Below are 18,303 nucleotides of genomic sequence, written 5' to 3'. Positions count from 1 at the left end.
ATAGTGACTCGTCCCCTGAACCTTCACCCAGCTGATACCCAGTTCTGAAGATATCTGTATTCCCCCTGAACACCCACACTCCAGTGTCATTCCCTACCCCACATCCTGCCTTTCTGTGTTTATAACCCCTGTGTGAATGAATTACGATTTGAGAAAAAATAAATTATTTAAAAAATATATCCAATAATAATAAAAAAAATAAAGTATTTGGTTATTCCCATTAAAAAAAAAAAAAGAAAAAGAAGGGGAAACAAAATAATCACAGGAGGCAGAGGGAGGGAGGGACCAAGTATGGGAAGAGACAAGAGAGCAGTCCAAAGGTCCAGGAGAAGGAGTAGAAATAAGAAACAGTAGAGGGTGGGGAACTTGGGGAACCACTACAAAGTCTCAGATGGCAGGTATTCGAGAGGCTCCCAGGACCCAATAGGCATGACATTAGCCAAAGCACCCAACTGCAGGAAGATAGAACCTTAAGAGACCATCTCCAGTAGGCTAATATGTTCCCCAGTGCAGGGATGAGGTCACTCAAATATCTCAAAATTTTTAAACCAGAGTTGTTCCTGTCTGTAAGGTGCAAAAGAGGACCTCACCCTAAGACGGCGACAGCTGCCCGAACGCCATAGAGTAAACAAGTCCATATTTGGCATTTAGGCTATGCCAGCCAGCGGTCTGACATGACGTGTCATGACGAGACCTATGGAGAGCCGCCACGTGGCGTGTTTGCTGTAGATGTCTGCAGGGAATATAAGCCGTGCCTGGAATGGGATTGGAGCCATCTTCTAGCTATCTGTAGAGTGCTAAAGCTTCCTGAGTAAGCTGCCTTGAGAAGGAACCTGGTGTCCTGCGTCTTCTTCCCGCTGGTCGGAGTCGGCTGCGTGGCACACCTGTCTAAAGGAAATGTAGGGACAAAAATGGAGCAGAGGCTGAAGGAAAGGTCATCCAGAGACAATCCCACAGTGTGATCCATTCCATCCGCAGACACCAAACTCTTACACTATTGCTGATGTCAAGATGTGCTTGCAGTCAGGAGCCTGGTATAGCTGTCCTCCAAGAGGCTCTGCCAGCACCTGACTAAGACAGAGGCAGATACACCCAAACATTGGACTGAGCCCAGGGCTGCCAATGGAAGAGTTAGGAGAAGGGCTGAAGGAAGTGAAGGGGATTGCAACCCCATAGGAAGAACAACAGTATCAATTAACTAGACCCCTTACAGGCTCCCAGGGACTGAACAACCAACCAAAGCATATAAATGGGCCAGTCCATGGTTCCTGCTACATATTTAGCAGAGGACTGTCATGTCTGGCATCAGTGAAAGGGGAGGCACTTGGTTTTGTGGAGGCTTGTTGCCCCAGCGTAGGGGGATGCTAGAGTGGTGAGGCAGGAGTGGGTAGGTGGGTGGGGGAGCACCTTCTTACAAGCAAAGGGAAGGGGAATGGGGTGGGAGGTTCATGGAAGGGAGACTGGAAAGGAGGATAACATTTGAAATGCAAACAAATAGAATGATAAATACATTTTTTAAAAGATTCTATTATAACCCAGTGAAGTACCAACTGTCCAGAAAATGTATTCAGTGGTGATGGATAAAGACTCCACTTCACTTTGGGGGGCGTAGAATTCAGTGAGGTCATTATAAGTAGTTCAAAAATTACAAATCAAATTCTTTCATTTCATTTGAGTAAAATGTGTGAAATTGCTCACAATCATCTTAATAAGGTGTGAAGAAACTTCAACCGAAGAAATATTTCATCAAAGGATCCTGACTATTAGGAACTGAAGATCAGGCAAGAGACCAGCATTATATCTCAATGGTATGAATGTCTGCATAGTTACTGATATTGGACAGGATAGGTGTTGTATCTGTGTAATTTCAGGCATTACAGGATTTAGCATGAAAACTGGTTCTCCAAATGACAGGAATCACAGGACATTTGAGGAGATTTTGCGAACATGACTAGCATGCAATAGTATATGTACAACAGACAGAATGCTTAACTCCTGGCTCAATGTATGTCAGACTGCCTTTCTCTAGACTAACCAATGGAAGACATAATTTCCCATGATTCAACTCAAAGTCTTACTAACATGGGACCATTATGACCTTCTGAACTCTTGTCTTACTATGGAAGTTCTGATATATTCCATTATCATGATTGCCAGTTGTGTTCATACATGTGTCTGTTAACCCATGGTGTGGCCCAAGCTGCTCAGGAGATTGTCCCTTGAGTGGATGCCATGGATAGTTATGAAATCATGACACCTGAGGATGGAGAACATGAACTTTACAACGTGTTTTTAGAAATGTTTTGATCAAAAGTTTTCAGACCTCAGATGCAGAGCTTGAGGCCAGGTTTTTTCAGATGTATCCAGGGAGCATGGCACAGGGTGAATGGAAAGAAAATGTAGAATATAATTAAGTGGATTTTCAGACAGCAATAGCCTTAAAACAGACACATAGGTGTGAATGTGTGTGTGTGATGTTTGTCTGTGTAAGAAACAGATTTCACAACTGCTCCATCTTAGATCCTAGAAGACATGAAGAAGCTGTGTGCTTTCACTATTTCCTTCTCGCTCCTGAAGTTTTCTCTCATCTTGTGCAGTTTGACTAAACCCCCTTGCTTTTGGAGAATAAAAAATAATGTAGATAATGGTGGAGATTTGAGAAGTGACTGCGGTTTTGTTCTTATAACAATTGACTGGCCTATAGAAGAACATTTTTATAATCATGTTATCAATTTTAGGTAAGTTATTACGTTTATTTCTTGCTTCAGTGTCATGAATTAGAAATATATAGCTTTGTACACAACTGTAGGATCCTGTCCTGTTCTTCCCATTACATTAGGAAGTACTAAAAATTGATCATCAAATTAATCTCTACTTTAATTCTTTCAAATGTGTCACAATTTATTTTGGCTTTAGTACATTGGTCTCCAGGTCACAAACAGGACAGTGTTAGAGACTGGATTCTATACTTTGCCTCCTTGTGTATTTCAGATGTTGAAAGATGGCATTGCACAAGGTGTCTTAGTATGTTTTGAATTCACAATTCTCCCCACTCTTAAGAGCTCAATATGAAGAGGCTGCCTGTCTTCAATTGTCTGCCAAAGATTCCAATATGAGCATGCATTCTAAATGCCTTCAAGGAAAAGTTATTTAATTTAAGTCTCTAACTTTTGGGCATACATTTATGCCTTGAAATTTGTGTGTGTCTAGTATAAATGATTATGTGCATAATATTACATATATATTTGTGAATATACATACACATTGCTCTTAAATATAGTCTCTCAGTAAGCCTCTCCTGTCATCCTGGACACTGTAAATGTAAAAAACCGCCAGGCTTCAGATTATGTTACCAGAGTACTATTTTGGTCCACTTGTGCATATGCCCAGTCACAGATTAGGTCCATGATCACTATCAGATAGGTGGTCAATTTTCCTACTAATTGGTGAATAAATATAACATTATAGAAATTGTAGAGGAATTATTCTAGTGAATAAGAAGCTGTTCTCAATATGTCTACATAGTTCTCAGATCTCAAGTGTGAGATATCAGTGTTGGCTGCAAATCATAAGGGAAGGAGTGTTGAAATCATTCACCTTTCAAAGTGACTGGGACTTCTTTGTTTCATGAACAGAGGTTTCCTGTGCTTTTCTGTTTCTGACTCTCATCCCATCTTTTATTTCTTTTTCACCTCTTCGGGATTTTAAGAATACATTTTCCTCCTGCTAGCCAAAGTACACTGTGCCCACTTTGATACGATGCTTTGTTATTCCTGGGTATCAGGTCAAAAGGAATCTTATTTCTAATGTATCCTATACCTCATTGGGAAAATAATAGCATTTATCATGACACTTTTGTAAGTAGCAATAAAGATCAGAATTACAAATATATGAACTGTGTTAATACATAGTTGTAGATTAAAAAGAAAAACTTAGCTATAAATTTTCAACTGACTATGTTTGGTGTTTTTCCTTATGATGGGAAGTAATCACTAATAGTAACAAACTTACTGGGAGACTTGCTGGGGCAAGTAAACACATTTCATATGAAGAATAGATCTCAGTGCTCAGATATCAATTAAAGGATTGCAAAAGAATTAGGAAAACTGAGGTGTATAGAGGAATCTGACATTATTTTTAGTAAGTTGACATAGTAACATTCACACCAATAGCTGACATTAAATTGATGTGTTGATGAGCCTAAAGGATAATATTTCTGTTTTGTGGCATACTATCTTTTATATTTTGAAATGGATGTGTAAATGTAAATGAAATGCATTCTAAAATAATTATAATGTTTAGTGAACATTAACATTTGAAAAATATAAAAAGCATACTCTATAAACTTCATGGAAATATCATTATTGATAATTTTTCTCACTGTGCATGAAATTAGCATTTCCTTAATGTTTAACTTCAAAAAGTTTTTCCTATATTGAGATTTGTAAAATTTGCTTATAGAAACATAGATAATCTTTTTTTTTTAAGTAAACTGATTGTTTAGGAAAGTTATGCAGTTATATAATGCATTTTGAATACTCTCACTATATGTCAGGTAGTATCATATAATGACTTTTGAATGTATTTCTTACTGATTCACTCTTTTGATTTTATGCTCTTTTACTATGTTTAATTTCCAAAGAAAATTTTGTATTCGAGCATTAGAGATAGGATCCTGAGTTATGGATATTAATCAAGATGTGTTAATGATATTTTTGGTTAAGGGATATGAATATAAAAAGAAACATGAAATGTCTTGATGTGTTATTTGATTCTTAAAATACTCAATATGATAAAGATATTTGATTCATAAAAGAAATTTTTAAAAATAAAAACATTTTTGTGTATCACTATGCAATTTTATTTGTTGATTAAATTCTTTAATAAAGAAGGGAAACTCAAATCAATAGAAAGTTATAGAAAATAGTAATTTGATGTCATTCAAGTTTCATATGTTTATTTAAAATTTAAGAGTCTCTCTCTCTCTCTCTCTCTCTCTCTCTCTCTCTCTCTCTCTCTCTCTCTCGTGTGTGTCTGTGTCTGTGTCTGTGTCTGTGTGTCTGTGTGTGTCTGTGTGTGTGTGTGTGTGTAGACTGGCAGGACTCACTTCTCTCCTCACGCCAGGTTGGCACTGGAGATTAAACTATGTCCTAGGGTTGACAGCACACTTTCTTTTTATTTTTATTTTAGTTAACCTTTTTTTTACAGTTCAGACTTTAACCCCATCCCAGTTGACTCTCTGACTGTTCCACATTTCATACCTCCTCCAGGAGGATGTCCCCAACCCAGACGACAAGTCCACCAGAACTTCCCACTCCCGGGAGCCTTCTGGATGAAATTAAAAAAAAAAATGAGTTTCAATCTTTATTGCATAATGAAAGGGAAAGCTTCTACCCTTTTATTGCTAAATGAATTAAACCCAAGTCTATATAAAGAAAGCATTGTTCTCTTTAATAAGACCAAGCCTGCCTGGCCATTAAGGAAAGAACTGTTCTGTCCCATGGTAGGGAGTAGCTTGCCTAATCCTTCTGCTCTCTCTGCAGCTTCTTCTTTTTTCCTATTTTTCTCTCGATTCTGCACATTTCTCACTTAGTTTTTTTAAGTTGCCTTATAATTTCTTTCTTCTTGTTGTTGTTTTGTTTTGATTTTTGGTTTGGGGTGTTTTTTGTTTCATTTTCTTTTTGTTTTCTGAGACAGGGTCTCTCTGTGTAGCCCTGGCTGTCCTGGAACTCACTCTGTAGACCATGCTTGTTTGAACTCAGAAATCTGCTTGCCTCTGCCTCCCAAGTGCTGGAAATAAAGGCATGCACCATTGCTGCCCGGCCTGTTTTATAATTTCTAAGTTATTTCATTCTGCGTTCTCCTCCTAGTCTTTCTTTCTCCTCAAGCTCTGATATCACAATAATGCCTTTACTCTCATCATCATTACTCCTCATTCTAAGCCTTAACATCTGGGTTCTTCTTGAGTTCAGTTCTATCTAAAAAGTACTCGCTTGAGTTCTGTCTAAAAGTTCTGTTCGGTTCTGTGTAAAAGGTGTTCTATCTAAAAGTTATCCTCCTCAGCTCAGTTCTGTTTCTTCTCTTTGCCTCAGCACTTATACAGCTTTCACAATACATGATCTCATAGTAAATAGTGCACCACAGCTTTACATATACATTCAGATCAGAAATCAAATAAGAAGTTTACAACAGACAATGTTTACAGGCATATCCATTAGGAGTAATTGTGTGGCTAACCATTCATCATTTGTCACAATTCTGCAGGTTCATGTAGAGTTAAAACCATAACTTCTATGACTAAGCAATTAATGAAGTGTTGTAAGAAGTAATTAGTGAAGTGTTGTAAGAATAAAGCCAGTCAATATTTTATCTTGTGTCCTAACACTTATAGTAAATCATTAGTTCCCTTTTTAAGACCGTAGGTTAATGGTTTTAGCAGCTCTCAGAATGCGCTCTGAGTAGTAGTGCCTGCTTGCTATCTCAGAAGCAATGAACTCATTACACTAAAGCCTGACAGAGTTCTCATTGCAGTTTTGACTACCAGAAAGAATTTAGTAGCATTGTATTATAAAAGAGCTAAAGGTTACTATATTTTGAGAAATTCCTATAGGATCACCATTAAGGATTGAGAAATTGTCTCGAAAAAACAAAACAAAAAGGAAGGGATTGAGAAATAGTTGATTTATCAATATAGCATCACTACAAGACAGTATATCTTCATCTGCAGAGATCTGCTCAAAAGGATGGGCTAATAACTAGTGGTTGTCATGTATATTTAATAACAACAGGAAAGCTTATAAATAGCAGAAATCATTCCTAAAATAAATTTCCTCTAGGATTTCTCTACAAGAGAAAATCTACCATAGAGCTTTTTTAATCTAAGGCAGACCCATCTCAGGAAGATCACCTGCTAGTTTTTAGCTTCTCCTTTTCAGCTCCTGACACTAGTTCAGGAATGGCATTCAGAGATAAAAGAAGGTCTTTATGGATTTTCATGAGTATAAAAATTATCATACTAGAGTAACATAGTTGGGGGAATATTTGAATTATATTCAACCCTAAAGATCTCTAATTTCTGAGGCGTATTTAAGGAAAAGTAGCACTTACACAGAAACTTAGCATTGCTCATAGTACAAAGATTACTGCAACTGAGCAGAAAATTTCATATTTTGTACATCCTCCTTAATCACCCCTATGCCTTCTTGTAGAATACCAGCAAGAAGATATGAGGATATATTAGTGATGTTTTTTGCTACTGATGAGATCAACAAGAATCCTTATCTTTTACCCAACATGTCTTTGCTATTTTCCCGCATTGTTGGCCTGTGTGAAGACACTTTTGAACTTCTGGATAAAAGATATTCACCACAAAGCAGTTTTTTACATTTTATTAATTATAACTGTCGAGTACGGACAAATTGTGATATAGAACTTACAGGACCATCATGGATGACATCCTTAAAACTGGCAATTAATTCTAGGAAACCAAAGGTGAGAATGTGTGACACTGGATGAGTTAACAATGTTCATTCCATTCATAGGAGAAAACTTGGTCAGCATGTGTTTCTGTGTGTGCTGTTTTACACATATTATAAAGGATTTAAAATCAGATCATAAATGCACTCTGGAAATAGGCAAAACTCTTTTCTGGAATGCGCAGACTTGTCAAGAATAGTCTAGAATACAAAAGGAATAATACATGCTGTTTATAGAATAATTTTACTATCCTTAATGGAAGTTCTGAAAGGTGAGTAATGTTATTTGTATATAACGCCAAACTTCCTTAAAATCATGTTTCTCATGTGGATGTTTCATCCTCTCTTCTACATCTTTTAGATTTTCTTTGGACCATTTAATCCTAATCTGAGTGACCATGACCAATTTCCCTATGTCTATCAGATAGCCACCAAGGACACATGTTTGTCCCATGGCATGATCTCCTTGATGCTTCATTTTAGATGGACTTGGATAGGACTGGTCATCTCAAATGATGACCAGGGTATTCAGTTTCTCTCAGACATGAGAGAAAAAATGCAAAGACATGGAATCTGTTTAGCTTTTGTGAATATGATCCCAGAAAACATGCAGATATACATGACAAAGGCTAAGATATATGATAAACAAATTATGGCATCATCAGCCAAGGTTGTTATCATTTATGGTGAAATGAACTCTACTGTAGAAGTCAGCTTTAGAAGATGGGTATATTTAGGTGCACAGAGAATCTGGATCACAACCTCACAATGGGATGTCATCTTAAATAAAAGAGATTTCAGCCTTGACTTCTTTCATGGGACTGTCACTTTTGAACACCACCACAGTGAGATTGCTAAATTAAGGAATTTTATGCAAACAGTGAACACTTCCATGTACCCAGTAGACATTTCTCAGACTATGCTGCTGTGGAATTATTTTAATTGTTCAATGTCTAAGAACAGCAATAGCAAAATGGATCATTTTATACTCAACAACACAGAGGAATCGACAGTACAGCACAAATTTGACATGGTCCTGAGTGAAGATGGTTACAACTTGTATAATGCTGTGTATGCTGTGGCCCACACCTACCATGAACTCATTCTTCAAAAAGTAGAATCTCAGCAAATGGCAGAACCCAAAGGAGTGTTCACTGATTGTCAGCAGGTAAAGTTTCTTACATTTCATTATGCTTATAGATATCAATGTGATCTTTAAATGGCCCCTGAGAAACTTGCATACATTTGTTAGAGATTATTCTTGCAATAAAAAGATTTCTATACTATAAAACTACCTAATGAGTATATGAAAACTGTATGTACATGAATGACACACTACCATCCTTTGTTTCCACAACTTCCAGATATTCAGACTTCCCACTCATTCGCACATACATGGCTTCAATTTTAAAAATTATTCTTGACAAACATGTACACACACACATACACACACTCATATCATGTTACTTGTTATTTGGATAGCATTTATTTTAACACTTTTTGACTTAGAATATTAAAATTAAGTATATGAATTTTTAGTTACCCATGAGTTATATTATATATAAATACATGGGATTACTTTAATATAGCTGTCTTTTCTGAAAAATATTAAAAATTAGAGGACATTCTCAATTTTCCTTTTCCTTAATCAATATGCACATGTAATCATCTAAAGATGCATCTCATTTAGGTGGCTTCTGTGCTGAAGACTAGAGTATTTACTAACCCTGTTGGAGAACTGGTGAACATGAATCTTAGGGAAAATCAGTGTGCAGAGTATGACATTTTCAACATTTGGAATTTTCCACAAGGCCTTGGATTAAAAGTCAAAATAGGAAGCTATTATCCTTGTTTTCCACAGAGCCAACAACTTCATATATCTGAAGACTTGGAGTGGACCACAGGAGGAACATCGGTGGGTATACCACAATTTTTATTTTTTCAGGATATCTAAATTTTAAAATATGAGGCATTGAGTTATAGCTCTGTAGTTAATATCAATTGCTGTTCTTGCCAAAGGCCCCACCTCAGTTACCAGCATCAAAATTTAATAACTCACAAGTTCATGTAAATCTCGGTCATAGGAATCAAAGGCCTCTGGATTCCATGTTCAATTGTACCTGCATGTCTATTCACCCAACACTACATAAATACATTTATTAAATTTAAAGTAGTATATTTATATAATTAAAATTTTGCAGCTATATATAAACCATAAATTTTTTGTTTCTGTGTGAACATCTTTATAACCTAAAGAAGTACAGCATGTATTCATTAACATAAATATTTCTCCAGATTCAAGGTTTTCTTTTCAACTTAGAAAAACTTCATTAGATTTATGAGAGTTTTATATGGCATGCTTTGTTGATATTTATCAGGCAACTCTTTTTTGATTTATCCTACCTTCTCTCTCCACACAACTTAGTGTCCTCATTTTTTAATTTATAAATCTTGCAAGAGAAACTGAAGCCACATAAACATTTCTTTTGGATTAATAAGTTTAGAAAGAAAAATTTCAAATTGCTACAACCTAAATGTTATATATATAATATTAAATGATGTAATAAATATTGTGTGACTTTCAGGGCATTTCAGGGTAATAGAAAATAATAATGTACCTGAAATTGATCAGTGATGCTGGTTAGCAGAGGAATAAATATAGCCATATCTGTTAATGTCTCATAAATAAATATATGGGTCATTATACATACTGTGTATAATAAACACACACATACACAGACACATATGTATGGGTGTATGTTCATATATATATATATATATATATATATATATATATATATATTACCTCAGGTTCCCACCTCCATGTGTAGTGTGACATGCACTGCTGGATTCAGGAAAATTCATCAGGAACAAACAGCAGACTGCTGCTTTGATTGTGCCCAGTGCCCAAAAAATGAGGTTTCCAATGATACAGGTATATATTTGCATGCCGAAAAAAATTGCTGAATTCTAATAGCTTCTCATTCCAAACTAAAAATGTAAAATAGCCTAGATGGAAAATATAGACCTAAAATCTCTTTGTTTTTGAATTTAATCATTTGAGTGGTATCAACTTCTTTTGTATCCTGTAAATAACCTGCATTATCTTCTACAAACAACTCATTTCTCTCACAATCTGATGTCTATTGATTTTATATTATGTAGAAAACATTTAGGGGACATACATCTGTAACTCTTTTAAACAAAACTTAGGCATAATCTATCCATAAGTTTACTCTTACGTGATTCTTTGTACAAAGTAACTGGACCACGTGACCAGTCCACATCCCTTCCCTCCTATCATTCAGCTTGGTCCCTAACAAAGACCAGATGCTTAGGGTAGGAGCTGTTGTTTAATGAAATAAATTGTAAGAGCATGGAAGATTTAAAAGTTTAAGTAGTTCTTGTCAATGAACAAGAGCAAGAGTGAAGATTTCAACAATGCACCCAGCGATGTGATAATGCATACCAGCAATCAGAGCTTACATAAGAAAAGAGGATGAATGTGAGTACCCATAAACTTCATGACATCTAGCTTGGAATGCATAGTTGGGAACAAAAGGTATCTTACTACAAAGAGGGGGACATGGATAGTCTGTGAGGCATACAGCTGCAATAATGGAAATACTCTTTATGCAAACAGTATTTTGCATGAGGTATTGCATGTTGTTGTGTCTATGTGAAGATACAGACAAAGGGCACAACCCTCAAACCCAACATAGTTAATACTGTACTTCATCAACTGGCATTGAGAACTACGTCTGCACACTACACATGTCTGTGAGTAGAGAATTTGTGCTTTAAAAAATTAAATAATCTGAGATTATGCATGTTATTATTCATAATACACTAGAAAAACATGTTTTCTTTCTGCTTAATAAATATTTTTTTCTCCTGCATTTTCCATAATGGTGTTTTGTTACATCACAAAGCATAGGTTAATACAGAACAGCCTTACATCAGTGCTTTCTGCAGCAATAAGGAATGGAATAAATGCTCAACACCAAAATATTTTGGGGGTATTGTCTGAATAATACAAACACTCAATTATTAAGTTCATAAATATGATATGATATAAGGGTTTGTTGTTGTTCACCAGCAGATATGGAACAGTGTGTGAGGTGTCCAGATGATAAGTATGCCAACTTACAGCAAACCCACTGCCTCCAAAGAGCTGTGTCATTTCTGGCTTATGAAGATCCATTGGGCATGGCTATAGGCTGCATGGCCCTGTGCTTCTCTGTCCTCACAGTTCTAGTACTAATCACTTTTATAAAACACAATGACACTCCCACTGTGAAGGCCAATAACCGCATTCTCAGCTACATCCTGCTCATCTCTCTCATCTTCTGTTTTCTCTGCTCATTGTTCTTCATTGGACATCCCAGCCAGGCTACCTGCATCCTGCAGCAGACAACATTTGGAGTATTTTTCACTGTGGCTGTTTCTACAGTGTTGGCCAAAACTATAACTGTGGTCATGGCTTTCAAGCTCACTATTCCAGGAAGAAGAATGAGAGGGATGCTGGCATCAGGGGCACCTAACTTGGTCATTCCCATTTGTACCCTAATCCAACTTATTCTCTGTGGAATCTGGTTGGTAACATCTCCTCCCTTCCTTGACAGAGATATACAATCTGAACATGGGAAGACTGTCATTATTTGCAACAAAGGCTCAGTCATTGCTTTCCATTTTGTCCTGGGATACTTGGGCTCCTTGGCTCTGGGGAGCTTTGGTGTGGCTTTCTTGGCTAGAAACCTTCCTGACAGATTCAATGAAGCCAAATTCCTAACTTTCAGCATGCTGGTGTTCTGCAGTGTCTGGATCACCTTCCTCCCTGTCTACCACAGCACTAGGGGGAAGGTCATGGTGATTGTGGAGGTTTTTTCCATCTTGGCTTCTAGTGCAGGGTTGCTAGGGTGTATCTTTATCCCAAAGTGTCATGTTATTTTATTTAGACCAGATTCAAATTTTATACAGAAGTACAAAGATAAATTGCATTATTGAAATTTTAATAGTATGAAATTTTAGATGATATTCAACATATCTTTTCCTTCATCTTAACAAAAGTAGTACTTAATCATATAAAAATTTTAAGTAATATACAAATTTGAACTTACAAACAGGACAACACTGTCCATTGTCATACCAATTACTAAAGTTTAGTGGGAAATGGTTTCATTCATAAGTACACAAACCCAAAGATATTGAGAACCAGGAGTCTCAATTTTGAAATGGCTACCATCATTTTGACCTGTAGTTTTGTGTGTAAGCCATATATTTAATTAATGATTGATATTAGGTGAGCCTACCGACTGTGGACAGTGCCAACTCTAGGCAAGTTGTTCTGGAACTTATAAGAAAGAGAACTGCAGACAACATGGACATGAAGCCAATAATCATCATTATTCCATTTGTTTTCATGGAGTGCCTACATCCAATTTCATGCCTTGGCTTCATTCAATATACTGTGACAAATGTATATAAGTAAGTAAACGCCTTTCTCACATGTTTCTTTTGATCATAGTGTTTGTTACAGCGATAGAAACTAAAACATCACCTAAATGGTAAATTGCCTCTATTGAGATTTGGAATATCATAGACTCCTGATGCAATAAAAGGCACTGATTTGAAAAGAGAAACAAGAGTGAATGTTAGCAGAGTGTGAAGCACAGTGACAGTAATGCTTATATTTGATGGTCATCACAAAAGCACTGGATTTTGGAACATCTTCACAATGTACTAGGAAGATGTTAAGAATATCAGATAACATAAGAAGAGAACATAGTATGAAAAGGACAAGGGCATTCAGATTGTGTCTGCAATATAAGATTCTAACTTTATGTAAAAACACACACTTTCATTATGAAATGATTGTGTCTCATTAAGTGAGGAAAACCACTAATGGAAGTATCCCACACAAGATCTTTACCACAGTAAGATCAGTGAAGTATATAAATATATAAATCACTCTAGATGAAGGGTCTCATCATTAATTTTATCAAAATATGATAAAGATTATTTGGGTTTCATATTACACACACAAACATGCACATACAAGCACATGCACATTTCTTTACATCAGGTGTTGCAGGTCAGTGTCAGCTTTCCCTCAAAGTTCTGTTTGCTGCTCTACTTTTAAAACATTATTTGGCAGTTTATTTTTGACATTGTAATTTAACTGCTTTTTGTTTATATTTCCTATTTTCAAAACACTCTGTGCCCCTCCCTGCACTCCTAAAATGTACATGCCCTCTTATTTCATCAATTCTTACTGAGTGTGTGTATGTATTTGCATATTCATATCTTTTTGAAGTATAAATTATAGAGACAGTATAAAATTGCATATATTTATGTTCTGATGGCTCATTATTGGTAGTATATCACCAATATTTGTTCTCTGGTTGTCCCTGAGGATGACAACCTCTTCCATTTCTAGGTTTGTAGTTTCCTGTAAATGGCTGTGTAGACTATACATTGACAGCTTTCTTCCTTCCAAGCTGTCATGCACACTGTGACCCTTTTTCTCATTATGTTTTGGAGATCATATTGGTAAGACTTCATGATGCACCTTCTGCCAATCCTAGAAGATATATGTTCACAGCTAGCTTCCTTATCCTTTGATTCTCATGAACTTTCCTACCACCTTCACTTTTCCCTGAGCCTCAGATGAGGGACCATTTTGTAAGAGGGTACATTGCTTGCTTTTAAATGTACATTTTGAAGAGGAGGAATCTTTATGTAGTGGGACCCACTTGGTCTTTATTCCCTTTACCTTTTTCTCTGGTAGCATGTGGTGTACTTTCTAGCAATTTGAATTCCAATCACCAGAGGTAAAGCTTCTAGTTATGGACCAGCTCAACTTCTCCATATTTGATGACATAAGTAAAGTTTGTCTTCAGGATTATCTCCTTACCACCAGTTAATATAGAACACCACCACCACTCAGGGCCCAGGGATCTATGTGGAAACGCAGATCAATAAGTATAAGGGACAGAGGTATTGGGTGACTTCAGTAAAACAGTATCATTAAGAAAAAAAGGACTGATAATCATATGAACGCACAGAGATTTCTGAGCATTCATAAGACTTGCCCACGATCAGTGTCCCAATATTGACAAGAAGAAATGGACAACTGCAAACACATTATAAATTTAGAATTATGTGGCCATATCTGTCAAGAAATATTCTTTTGTTATCTCGATGTTACTCTACATTGATGTTCCATCACTTGACAAAGAAACTGAGGAAAGAAAACACAAATATCTACATAAATACATTCTAAATAAAATAAAACAAAACCACACATGAGTGAATACTCTTTTCTACAATTAGTCATGTAGTACCTTGGAAGGTAGCCAGTTTCTGGTCGAGCACAGGCTGGAAACCCTGGTGACCCAGGTGATCCTGAGGGACGGCAGGCGTTTTGTCATGCCCCCAGAATCCAGGATTCTGACATGAGGCCTCTATAGATTGAGTCCTTCGATCATGTAAGGGCAATGGTCCTACACCCCCCCCACACACACACACAGGTAGAGGATAGGACCACAAGTCACATAGCCTCAAGACTGATCTCTATTTAAATAAGGTACCTAAAGGCCAGAAGGGTGTAGCCAATTAAGCTTTCCTTCCCAGATTCTCCTCCCTGCAAAAGGTATTTAACCTCAGGCCAGCCCTGAGAAAAGGAGGTACAGTTTTTACTCATCACCACTCTCTGCAATGACTTAAATAAATGCTTTAAAACCATGGACTGTCTCTTTTCATCAGCATCTGCCATGGGGAGCATTGGAGAAAGCCTTCGCCTACAGAGCCACCGTATAATCTCCTGCAGAAGACCTCTTGCCACTCCCAGCCACTGAGACCAAAAACCCAAACCAGCTGCCCATGACAAGCCAAGAACTCTCATCTCCATACCCAGAGCCAATGGAGTGAGCAAAGTCAAATCTCCCGAGTCCTGCCTCCCCATGCAGCCCTACACCCATGGTGGGGCAGACACAGGACACTACTGAACCCAACAAGAAAACACAAATGTCTACATAAATTAAATAAAATGTTCTAATTCTGCATTTAATTCTGCATTTTAAATTAAATAAAAGAGAAACACACATGAGTGAATTCTCTTTTCTACAATTGGTCATGTGGCCTTAGCTGACATTTATAAGTAATTTCTCTTCTACACATTTTATATTTTCTCCACCCTCCTCTACCAGCACCTCAGCAAGTTGTGACTCTCTCCACAGATAGTGATGCCTACCTGTATTTCTGATGTATCTGTATCCTTTGTCATCCTGATTGGAATAGGCTGTTTTATTTTCCAATTTAATTTAATCAAAGACTTGGTAGCATCAGGAGATATCCTAAAGGATCTCCTGTACTTCAGATATAAGATGTGTAACCTCCATTTTGGGCTCATGGTCACACTTCCCTGGACATGAAGTAAGTTTGCTAGTCTGGTACAATATTGTGTCAAATACGTTTTTGGAGAATAAAACATTCCGAAATTCTATGTAAGACATTCAGTAAGATTGAGGTTTTGGGAAAAGCATGCATACAGGAAAGATAACTCCAGAGGCAGAAGAGTATCAATTCAGCTAAGAACAAAGCATTGTCCTTTTTAGAGAGGAAAGAGTCCAATGTAGTCACCCTTCAACCACATTTTTGGCAGGTAACCCTAAAGAATGATGTCATGTCTGTGGCTCAATGTTGGTCTCTTCTGTTGGTAGACATAGCACTCAGCAGCAACTGTAGCCAGGGGAACCTTGCATAACCTCCATCATTTCCATCATGATCAGACTTTTATGGCCTCACTGGACAATGATAGGAATGACCGGGGAAAGAAATTGACAGTTCACAAAACAGGTTATCCTATCTACTTGGTTACTGAGCAAATCCTCAGCCAAGGTCAACTTCTGATGAGCATTTATGAGAGGAACAAGTATTTTAAAATCCTTTGACCATTTGTTGAGTTCTATCCACACACTTCTTTCCCAGATGTCTTTTTCAATAATGTTTTTTTTTCATTTAATCTAATTTAATTTTTACCTTTCTATTTTTTTTTCTTTTTGAATTTCATATCAGGTACCTCACAGATTAATTTGATAAGGCATATGCAAAGTATAGTGCATTAGGTTTTTTTTTTCACCTTGATACAAATTAGAGTCATTTGAGAGGAGAGAATATGAACATAACTTTAGGGCATTTCTTTATTAATGATCAGTGTGGCAGCACCCAACCCAATGTGGGCAGTACTATCCTTAGGTATACTGGACTGTGCAGTAGAGAAAAGCAGGCTAAGCAAGCCAGTAATTTGTATTCCACCATGGTCTGCTTCAGTTCCTCCCTAGGTTTCCCCTATGCAAGACTATAAACAGGAAGCCAAATGAACCCTATAATTCTTCATGTTGCTTTGGTCATTATTTTAGCACAGCAACAGAAATCAAATTGTAACTTGTTGTCAAATTTGATGCAAATCAAGGACAGTGTCTTAAGCACAAAACAATTAGGGAGAGGCAAGAATGGATTATGAGGTTTTGTCACAAAAGCATAGTCAGACTCTGTGGTCCTAGATCTCATCTGGTATTTTTAGCATCTGTTCCTTTAAAATGAATGTGAATATTTTCAAATATTCTCTGTTTGGGTCTGGAAACATAGTTTGGTAATTAAGGGATTTTGCTTCTCAGGCTCACAACTGCCTATCAATCCACCTCTTTGGTTTTCAGTGCTCTCTTCTGTCCTCATACACTCATGGACATATGAGTCTCTCCCACACACATACATGATTTAAAGTAAATGGGGAAAATAAAACAAACAAACAAACAAACAACAAAAATATTTTAAGAAAGTTCTGTTTTGCTTTTGTTCTCCTAAGAGAAGGTCTTCTATCCTATTTTATACACAAATTCAAGAACTCATACTAGTCTTGAACATGCAATTTTCCTGCCTAAGCATCCCGAGTGATTGGTATTATGACATGCAACTCTACACATCTCAGATGTACTTGTGAACAAGCAATCCTACATTTAAACCACATAACAAGAAAAACAAGAGCATCCACAATCACATAAAGGTTCTTTGGGAAGCTAGGGGGAGCTGTTGTCAAATGCCTGTAATCCCTGCAAGAAGGAGGCAGAGGAGAGGCCTAAAAGTTCATCAAAGGCATCTTCTGCTACACAGTGAATTGACGACCAAAATGAGTGATGAGAAAACATATTATTATTACTATTATTATTATTTCTTCTATTTTTTACAGTCAAGTCTTTGCCCCATCTTCTAGTCTGCCCTCCCACAGTTCCTCATCCCATTCTTTCTCCCCTGTATCCAAGACGATGTCCCTCCATCCCCTGCCACCAGGCATTTCCACTCCCTGGGGTCAAGTCCCTCAAGAGTCAGGTCCATCATCTCTCACTGAGACCAGAGTAGGCAGTCCTCTGCTGTATACATGCCAGGGGTCTTGGACCAGGTTGTGTTTGCTGTCTGGTTGCTAGCTCAGTGGCTGAGAGATCTCATGTGTCCAAGTTAGTTGAGACTGCTGGTCTTCCTATCAGGCCACCCTCCTCCTCAGCTTCTTCCAGCCATTCCCTAATTCAATTACAGGGGTCCACGACTTCAGTCCAATGGTTGAGTGTAAGTATCAGCATCTGTCTCAGTCAGTTGCTTGTTGACCCTCTCAGGGGACAGCCATGCTAAGCTCCTCGCTGTAAGCACACAGTAGCATCAGTAATAATGCCAAGCCTTGGAGTCTCCCCTTGAGATGGATCCCAAGTTTGACAGGTCACTGGACCACCTTTCCTGTAGTCTCTTCTGTGTTTTATTCATTTTTGTCCCTGAA

The 18,303-nt window shown here is 37.3% G+C and overlaps 1 protein-coding gene across 4 annotated transcripts; it reads left to right on the top strand.

The window, feature by feature from the left end:
- The first annotated feature begins 2,532 nt into the window (after nucleotides 1-2,532).
- LOC114615488 (vomeronasal type-2 receptor 116-like) lies at nucleotides 2,533-12,482 on the top strand. 4 transcript variants are annotated; one of them, XM_028761190.1, is made up of 6 exons: nucleotides 2,533-2,738; nucleotides 7,209-7,491; nucleotides 7,837-8,643; nucleotides 9,166-9,389; nucleotides 10,280-10,410; nucleotides 11,578-12,482. In XM_028761190.1, exons 1-6 carry the CDS (start codon nucleotides 2,533-2,535, stop codon nucleotides 12,480-12,482), a joined length of 2,556 nt encoding a protein of 851 aa, XP_028617023.1. The 4 variants fall into 4 exon arrangements, with proteins under 4 accessions (XP_028617023.1, XP_028617025.1, XP_028617024.1 ...); XM_028761192.1 differs by having other exon boundaries at nucleotides 9,166-9,390; nucleotides 10,287-10,410; XM_028761191.1 differs by having other exon boundaries at nucleotides 9,166-9,390; nucleotides 10,287-10,410; nucleotides 11,575-12,482.
- The last annotated feature ends 5,821 nt before the right edge of the window (nucleotides 12,483-18,303 follow it).

Source organism: Grammomys surdaster, unplaced genomic scaffold (genome assembly GCF_004785775.1).
Source record: "Grammomys surdaster isolate TR1022 unplaced genomic scaffold, NIH_TR_1.0 126715, whole genome shotgun sequence".
Lineage (NCBI taxonomy): Eukaryota > Metazoa > Chordata > Mammalia > Rodentia > Muridae > Grammomys > Grammomys surdaster.
Note: the sequence above shows the minus strand (reverse complement) of the source record. Positions and strands in the feature narration are given on the sequence as shown.

Coding starts and splice junctions, on each gene's coding strand:
- LOC114615488 (XM_028761190.1), top strand. CDS start 2,533: ATGAAGAAGCTGTGTGCTTTCACTATTTCCTTCTCGCTCCTGAAGTTT. Junction 2,739..7,208: donor AATCATGTTATCAATTTTAG/GTAAGTTATTAC, acceptor GCCTTCTTGTAG/AATACCAGCAAGAAGATATG. Junction 10,411..11,577: donor TGAGGTTTCCAATGATACAG/GTATATATTTGC, acceptor GTTCACCAGCAG/ATATGGAACAGTGTGTGAGG.